The following is a 9,307-nucleotide window of genomic DNA, read 5'->3' as shown; positions in this document are numbered from 1 at the left end:
CAGACATTGTCCTGATGGCTTAGAGTATGTAGCACCTGGACTGTCATTTTATTCCTGCTGGTCTCTAGTAAAACCATGTTATTTCTCCTTCATGATACAGAAAAGGAACACTTAAAGATTTTATATATTCATGCAATGAGTCCTTGTTTATGTGGTAAATAGACTAGTGGTTTGTGTCTTCAGCACCAATCCATAGTGTAAGGGCTGTTTTTGAAAGAGTTTGTTACCACTCTCTTCTGTCTCATCTGGCTGCTAAGAACACGACTGGTAAGAGCAGTCTGCCACTGTAAAAACACTAAAACTGTCATGCTCAGGCATCCTGAAAATCTTAAATAAATCCCTATAACACCAAGCTGACATGAGAAAAAACAGGGCTATTATTACAGGCTACATTTAAGTATGTGGCAGAAGGCAGGAAAAACAATAGAGAAAAATGTTGGTCCTGTTCACCTGAATATCCAGAGGTTTTCTGCTGGTCACAGCTCTTGGCCTCTGCAACAGGCTTGTGCCAGCCAGGCAGGCAGGGAGCACAAGCAAGCACTGGTGGAGGAACTCCATGCTCTTTCAGCTGAATCACTAACAAGATTCAGACTGAAGCATGACACAGGTGCCAGTGCCACTTAAGACCACGTACTGAGCTATATAGCTTGGGTTATTATGGGCTGGGAAAATCTGAATCTGTATGAACATCATCTGGAGCTAATGCTAACTCCTTTGGGATAAGAGAGGGAAGCATAAAGACTGACAATTTTGCATACAGTGCATTCATTGTATTTTCAAATGAATAAAAGTCTTATTACAATGCCTTTTAGGATGCTTTAATTTTTTGGTTTTATGATAGCTTCTCCTCAGAAGAAGCCAGACCTTACCACCATGAAACCCAGAAAGAAATAGTTTTTCAAAAAGAGATCATAATCACGGGACTCGCAGTTACCATGATGACCATCATTTTTGCCATTCAACACACCACCTGAAAATCCTAGGTAGTTTAGCTGAAATGAAATTTCTCAGATCAGCAAGTCTGAAAAAAACCCAAGACTGAAACCTTTGATTATTGATTAATGGTCAAATTCAAAGTTGAGAAAAACAAGGTAATTCTGAATCTATAAAATCATGCTCCCAAAAAACCCATCTGAAACTACTAACACAGAACTGCCAAGTGGACCTTTTTTCTGAAGCTAAGAATAAATAAAAAGGCTCCAGAGTATGTTTAGGACCCAGAATGCCAAATTTCACACAGGAGTAAACTTAATCCTTGAAGCTATACTGGGATCTACAGTGAGTGTTCAGTTTTAAGAACTCACAATTTCCAAGCAGAACTTCATATCAGAAGGCCTGAAATACATTAGCAATATACTAGAGGACAACTTCCCAGTGAGTTTTAACCATTTTAACACATCTATCTCTAAAATTGCCCCAAACTGCTTTTTTCTTTTTTTTTTTTCTTTTTAACTGCTGCAATTTTTTTTTCCACAGCTCAGTAATTCTGTATAACAATTGATCCTACTTGAAAGTATTTTTAGTAGGTAATATCTGCAGTGAAGCTGGCATAAATGTATCCTAGCTCTCAAGTCTGTCATTTTTCTAGCTTTTGAAGGATCAGAGAATATAACAGCCAGGACTGTGTTTTTCCATTCTGTGACCACTGGGAATCTGTAAGCTCACAATCATTGTCTCATGGCTCTAAAACAGCCCATGAGCCTGTTCTAGCATGCTCCCACTATGTATTTTCCAGCTGTTAGACATTCAGTAAAGTCAGTTGTTGCAGCTCAAGCAGGACACAGCAGCTTTCTAGTTAAGCATATTTCCATTACCCTGCAGTAGCTATTTTAAGGTTCAGGAAAAGACTTAAGATTTCATCTTTGTCCATATATTCTGAATAGATCCTTTTTTCTTTCCTTTGAAAATAAACAGCAATCCCAGCAGTTAAAGCCCTTAAAAGTAACTACCCATGACAATGGAAAAACATTGAAGATGATCTTTGACACAAGTGCTCCAGTTCAGAATCCTCTTTTGAATCAATTAAATTATCTGTTGTTCTTCAAAGAACACAGTAGTTTGGGAGATGTCTTGTCAACTACAGCAAAGCTAAGACAGCTTTTACAGGAGTATTGGGATATAAAAGAAGTGAGAACTTCATGTAAATATATTTCCTGTATCTGTTGAATATTCAGGTTTTTCTTAAATGCTGAATAAGTTAATAATTTTTATAGTAACAGAGGATTCAGACAAAAGTAGCAGCAGCATGCTCTTAAAACTGCAGATACTGAGATCCCACACAATGTGGCACCAGCCATGCAAGCAAGAAATTCTACTTCAGGCTCCCAACATACAATAGAATCTCATCTGCAGAGTTTTAGAGAAGGCTGAACAGAAAACTTCAATGAAGGAAAGGTACTTGAATACAGTTCAGAGAAATTAATTCAGGGAGTACCTACTAGCATAAAACACTACAAAAGCCAGATCTAGGTGATGTACATAGGTACACAAAAGGAGCCAATATACTAGAGACAAAACATCTCTTCATTAAGGCAAGAATTTCTTTTACAGTGTTCTAGCATTATGCTCAGTTGAGGCACAGAGCAGGTTAGGCTTACATTCATGTAAATACCCACCATAAAAGCAAAAAAAGGTAAATGGAGACCACACTTGATTCATCAAATAAACAGCTAAAAAAATCTGGTCTCAGCAAACCAACTTTGCTTAGAACTAAAATTAGACCATTTCTCAATTTATAGATCTTGGCCATTTTAAAGTGATAAAAGTGTACTTGGCTGGTTTGCTCCCTCTTGTTAACACAGGCTATTGAACTGTTTTCATTTAGTTATGTATGAATTTACCTGTTGAAATGGTAGATATCCCGTATGTTTCCAAACAGGGCCGATCGCTCCTCTGTTCCCAGGGAGAGCTTGGTCTGATCAGTGATACAGTCAAGGTAATCCTACAAGAGAAACGAGAGGGAGGTCTTCAGACATTTCCTCCTTTTCTAGATCAGTAAACAGAGCTATGTTTTATTGTACAAGATGAGTCTCTTCATATCAGTTTCACCTTATTATTACAATAAAGCCTTCAGCAGCCTCTCTGTGAACAGTCACTCTATTATGAACAGTAACAGTACTTACCTGTTCCCTGAAACCAAGAAAATAACAAAAGACTGAAAGCTAAGTTATACCTCTTAGACGGGACAGCCAACGTTTCTCTTGCTTAGCGATAAACAAATGTTTTCACATTTCATTCACAGTGGCAGTTTAATTGATCATTTGGCTGGCTCAAAGACAAAAAAATGTAAAAGAGATAAAGAATGTAATTTAATGCAGTCTTAGTAACAGAAAAGCTATATAATGAAGAACAGAACAGAAAGCACACAGCAACAGAGGCTCAGAAAAGCAACCAGTGAATAAATTGCTTTTTAAAAAATTCATGGTTACCAAAGAATGCAGAGTATGTAGAAGATCTCAATGTATCTGCGTCCATGCAATTTACCATGCATAGAGTTACACTGCAAATTACATTGCTATATACTCTAGCAAAGATTTCTTTTTGCACTTACAAGACTGATAGTCTCATCCAGGGACTTTATTTGAATAAGAACATGACAGCTAGAAAAGGCTCAGATCAGCAGTGTTCTGGGAGAACAATTTTCCCACCTCTTCCCTCACTTCGATAAGAGATCAATGTCACCTTTCATTCTGTTGCTGCTACAGTATTAAAATTCTCACATAAGGGCAAACAAATCCAGCAGGCTATTTAACTAACTACAACTCATAAAACAAGAAACCTGATGTGCTGCCACATTCATGAAGAAATTCTGCTGGAGTATGGAAATAAAAGTGAAAACAGCTGAAATAACGTGAAATAAAAATAAATAAAATCCTTTAGCCTGTGGCTAGACAATGTGGTGTGGCAATCTCCCAAAAGCAACACAGCATTCCAGGGTGCTTCAAGAAAGAAACCCTGCAAAATGCCAACAAGACCACGAAAACTTCTAAGATATAACTGTGTTCCAGAGTTGTAAAGAAAAAGGTATTATCCTCTGTGTAAATTCTGTGAAGACAAAGGGTTTGCATGAACCAAGGATCTGACTTTTGGTTTCTAGATGTCCTCATAAGGAAGGTTAAGAATTACAGTGTTTAAGCCTTGTTATGTGCCTCCATGCCCGTATCCTTCTGTTCAACTGAAATAGTGTCAGCAAAGTCAGAGGTGTAACCAAGAATCAGGTTTAGGTATCAGCAGAATTTCCTGTCCCTTCCCCCTATCAATAATCCACACTGATATCACCTCCAGTTAAAGACACCCCTCACCACCCCCAAAACTCAGTACTTTTTTGCCAGGGGAAAGCAAGTAAGTCTATTCCAAGGTAACCTCAGTGTATTTAAGAAGAGCACCAAGTGGCAGTAGGCAGGTCCCTGGAGAGCCATGTCATCTCTCCTGTGACAGCATCCAACCTTACTCTACCTTCCCTCCTGGCTGACAGCAGCCTCAGAGCCCACACCTGTCCTTGAAATGTATTTGTGCAGGAAGTCTTTGGAACCACATCCACGGGCTCCCTGAACTTGTCTTCAGCCTTTTATTTATATAATCTTATATTATTGTGCAGGAAGTCTTTGGAACCACATCCACGGGGTCCCTGAACTTGTCTTCAGCCTTTTATTTATACTCAGAAGCTGCAGAAGAGTAAAAAGGTTCAGGATGGTGCGGCAGACAGGACTGCAGGAAGCAGTACACTAGGTCAAAGGCAGAAGTAGGTGATATATTCAGGGCTACTCCAGTAATACTATTAAACAAATAACCTTTTCTGATCACAAACATCATCATATAAAAGCAAAGAACAGAAAAGCTCCAGTGGAACTGCAATCCTCTGAAAACATTTTTAGCACTGCAGGGACACTGCAGCACCCTGAGCTGATATGGCAAGGTTGGGCTGCAGAGGAATGGAAATCTTTTATTAAGTATCTCCATACAGCACATTTAATGAATAAAGAGGAGTTCCTTTCCAATTCATTCATCTCAGCATAGCTGGAGCTTGGGTTTCTTCAAAACAACAAACAGTCCACAGTTATTTCCAGTATTGTAGACAGTGTTATATGCATGACCTGGTTTTTGCTCCTTTTGTCCTCTTATCCTGATTTTCCTCCACATATACATACTTTTCTTAGTCTTTTACCAATTATTAGTTAGAAAGAGGGAACCAGGTACCTTTCTAATGTTGCTGCCAAGCAGCAGCCTGCAGGTGCTTTGGCAGTTTTCCTGCACTCCTGTAACATATGCCAGTATCAGCCTATATACGCCACCTACCCACATTCTGTGCTCTCTCTTGCTAAAGTTCCTTCAGACTGTGCTTCAGGCCCCCTTCTCCACCCAGCCTCAGATCAGAAACAAACCAGAAACTACTGGGAGGATTTGTGCTTACCTAGGGTAAGGGGAGATGGTTATTTGCTCAAAACGCTTGGGATTCAGAGCTACCTTATACCTCACCTCATACTGCTAGGAAATGACATGATCTGGGAACTGCTTTACTGGTTTAGCTTTCTATCTTTGTCAATATTGCTGACTTGAGACTACAGACATGTTTAGGTTGCTGTTATTGGTGTAAGCAAATACCCGTGGTGGACACAAACAGCCTGGTGTGGCACTGACAGTAGGGTAGTCACAGCAGCAAAAAGTGCCAGGTATCCATATTTTTGTAAAAAGGTGGACATTAGACAGTCTTAACACAGTGCTGTCAGGAACACCAGGCCCAGCACAGCAGCACACTGCTTGCACTGACTCAGCCAGTGGGACCTGTCTGATTACACTGCTTTATAGTCACGTGTGCTCTCATAAAGGCTTCATGAACTCACCCAGGAAACAGATGCAGTATTGGCATATAACGTCCTCTGCAAGGACAACACCACAGGCAGATCAAAGCTACCCACACGTGGAGGTTTTCCTAATTATTTCTTAGCAAATGGTACTTTACCCCCATGGTAGTCACTGCTGTATATCAACAGCTGTTACCATCTGCAGCCATAACGAAAGGTTTGGAGCTACAAGATAACAGGGCAGGCTGCAAATGTAATGACATGGTGCAGAAATCAATGAAATTTATCAGAACAGAGTACTGGCCTTATCCACTTTATTTGTTTCTTGTCAGCATCTATGAACCCTCTGTCGGCACCGAATGATTTGTTTATAACCTTTGCCTTTTATTGCTTCTCTGCAGTTATGGCATAAACATTTAGGTTACTTTATAGGAGAAAAAAACCCCTCACAAATGTCAGTCTCTTTAGATTGATTTATGGACCATGGTTTGGTCTCATGGTATTGCACAGTTTTCTCCTCCCTTTTCATTGAAATTCTCCAAAAACTAGGAGAGTCTTGCCAGACAGCCCTGCCTTCCTTGCTGGGTTTGATGTTCTCCCCATTTGTCTTTCATCATGCCAAATCCATCAGAAAGAATGTCTGCTAGAAGTTGCATATCTTGACTACTGTCTCCTCCTCCACAAAGAAAAAGATCTCTAGAGGAATAAAATGACGAAAACACTAACCTCAGAGGCTAAAAAAAGATATATTTATTATATGAATTAGAAATGAGAGAAAACTGTCAAGAAAAGCACAAAATAAACAAAATTATTTTCACATATTGATTAATGTTTTCCATGACTTCAGAAACCAAATGCGAATTAGTGGGACATTTTCATCTAGCCACCCAGCTTTTCCTTTGAACAGACACACACCATACTCATGGACATATTTTTGCCCAACTCCCCCCTACACAACAAAGATGTGTTTGGCCAAAATCACATGGCTGTGCAGAAGAGGAACCACTGAGACAGTTCAGCAGCCTTGGCCACCTAAGCACTACTTCCACACCACTTGGAGGAAAAGGCTGCAGGCCAGAAGGAAAACATGCCGCAGAATGGGTCCTATTTGTACCCTGCTAGCTAGAGCCATGCTGCCCAAACTAGCCACACACTTGCAAACAAAGAAAGTTGGGCAACAGATGTACACTAAAATAGGCACTATAAAATGCTTTCCAGTACGTATTCTGCTAATTATATAGGTAACTATAATATGTACCAATTCACCTTTGGCCGGATTCTTTTCCTATTCTTTTTTCCCCCATTATTTATTTTATTTATTAATTTATCCAGCACGTATAGCAGCATACTCTGAATGCCTTGTGGTTCAAAAAATAGCATGCTTTCCATACAACAGGTGGCCAAAGATGATGAATTTTGGTCAGGGCAGCTCATGGCAGCTCTATTCAATTATTTAAAATACTGCTGTGCTCTACAAAGGCAGTGTGCGTTTGTAAACTAAACATACTTTTCCTTCTTGCTCTGGTTCTTTTGGCTATGAGTCCTAGGGCTGATTGAAACCTAAAAAAATGCTTGCACTGTCCACCATACAGATTCACTACATGCAAACCCAGAAACGTAAATAAAGAAGAAAATTTCTGTGAGCATGTCTTTCTACTTTCTGCTTTTACTGGTATATGCTGGGGTTTTTTAAAAGACATCTGAAGCTGGAAAACCCTCACATAGGCCAAAGGCATGGACAGGTCTGAAAGCCCAGCACCTACCTGAGGCTATGCACAGTAAGGCACAGCACTGTCCTGCCACTGACCAACAGCCTAAGCTAGGGCCTTTCTGAGAACAACACAGACCTAGAGACACAGCCTCCTCTGCTCCCCTCAGCAGTGTGAGCAGAAAGCTCCTGCACTCCATGTGCTTCCTCCCCCACTCTTCCATTTGCTTTATATCCCAAGGCACCTTGCATGTAAGACTGCCACTTGTCAGCAGCAGCAAAGCTCTGCCCTTGTGGGAAATGGATGCGTCAGGCCTTGCAGGTAGGCTTCAAAGGACACACACCCACATGTCGAAGGACATGGTTGGAGAGCACTCACTCTGCCATCAAGGGAAAAGGACATGGAAAAGACCTCCTGGTACTGACAGCCAGCCGGAGTACTGACCCTCCAAATGGGAGCAGCCAAAGTAACCCTTGCTTTACACAATCTGTCACGAGATGTAGTTTGTGATTTCTTTCCTCTCCGATATCCCTGCAGAAGAGCAGAGTCTCCAAGCTGGCAGGAGGCCACCTAACCAGCACCAGTCCTCTCCCCAGGCCCTGGGTGGATGGTGGAAGATCCATATTGAGCTCACCTGTGCTTCCAGCCAGCTTCCTCAGAAGTGCCAATCTACACGTGCAGCTGGCTCACACGCGGCCCGCGGGTAGCGGCAATAAAGCGTGACACAGTAAGGTGATATGCTGCTGGCTGACTGCATGTGGAAAGGGCAAAGATTGATGGTGGGAGCACTCGTGAGAACATGGTATGAGGAAAGACTAAAAATAGAGAAGCACACGTAAGTTTTATTTCCACTGTTTAACATTGCAGAGTAAGGTGATCATGACCGAGATCTCCCCACACTTTCCACAGTTAGGGGTCTGTAAATAAGTTAAGTTAAAGTTAACAGTATTAACTTAAAGTTTACCCACAGAAAGGGATTTAAAAAAAAACAGTATTTTTTTTCTATGTAGCTATTCCTGAGGGACAGATTTTCAATAATCAACTTCCTCACCTATATTATAGATTATTTATATATTAAAGCACTGTCCCATTTGCAGCTACTAAGGCCTGGAAGCAGCGACCCCTAGTAGGTCCCTCTGGCTTCATCCACATGCATGGAAAGCCACAGGGGGAGTGATGTGTCAGCCAAAATTAGCAGTGAGGAATTCCTGAGTCCTAACACTATGCCTTGCACCTCGAAAACACATGCTTTCTTTGGTTTAGGCGGCCTTTGAACAGTTGTGCCCATGGAGACGTGGGCCCAGGCATAGTCATATACAAAGCTGGAAACTTCTAGGGCACATCAATGTCAACAACACAACGGTCAGGAGATCTTGTCACAGGACTTCAAGCTGTCAGAGCACAGCTAGTCTCAGGAAATGAACTAAAGAATTTGCCCTGGAAAACTTTGTCAGTGAGAGGTCCCTCAACACTCTGTTGCACTGAATCCATTCATTGGGGCCCTGAGCAAGGACAACTGTCTCACCAGCATGCATGGCTGGGAGATAGCAGAACAGCTTCCTGCAGCTGTGGGTTCCCCCTCACTGCTTTAGTGCCTGAGCCTTTAAAGCAAGCTCTGCATATCCTCCTGCCCCTGCTCCAGTGTCAGAGGATGCCCATATCAATTTCCAGCACTGCCCCACAGCTCCCTTCTAGGACTGGGGTGGAAGGAGGCACATGTCCTACATTGCCTACTCCACCAGTCCAGGGTCTTATGTCGTTTCTTTTTGCCCAGTGCATGCTTTCTTCTTGTGTCCC

General features: G+C 41.5%; 1 protein-coding gene across 1 annotated transcript in view; it reads right to left on the bottom strand.

Moving 5' to 3' along the window:
- PLEKHG1 (pleckstrin homology and RhoGEF domain containing G1) overlaps nucleotides 1–9,307 on the bottom strand; it is a 127,757-nt gene that overhangs the window by 27,056 nt on the left and 91,394 nt on the right. The window contains exon 6 of the mRNA XM_008637876.2: nucleotides 2,841–2,941. Coding sequence (XP_008636098.2) covers nucleotides 2,841–2,941 — 101 coding nt within the window. The remainder of the gene's footprint in view (nucleotides 1–2,840; nucleotides 2,942–9,307) is intronic.

Source organism: Corvus brachyrhynchos, unplaced genomic scaffold, assembly GCF_000691975.1.
Source record: "Corvus brachyrhynchos isolate BGI_N302 unplaced genomic scaffold, ASM69197v1 scaffold14, whole genome shotgun sequence".
Lineage (NCBI taxonomy): Eukaryota > Metazoa > Chordata > Aves > Passeriformes > Corvidae > Corvus > Corvus brachyrhynchos.
The sequence above is the reverse complement of the archived record's forward strand: the minus strand, read 5'-3'. Positions and strand labels throughout refer to the sequence as shown.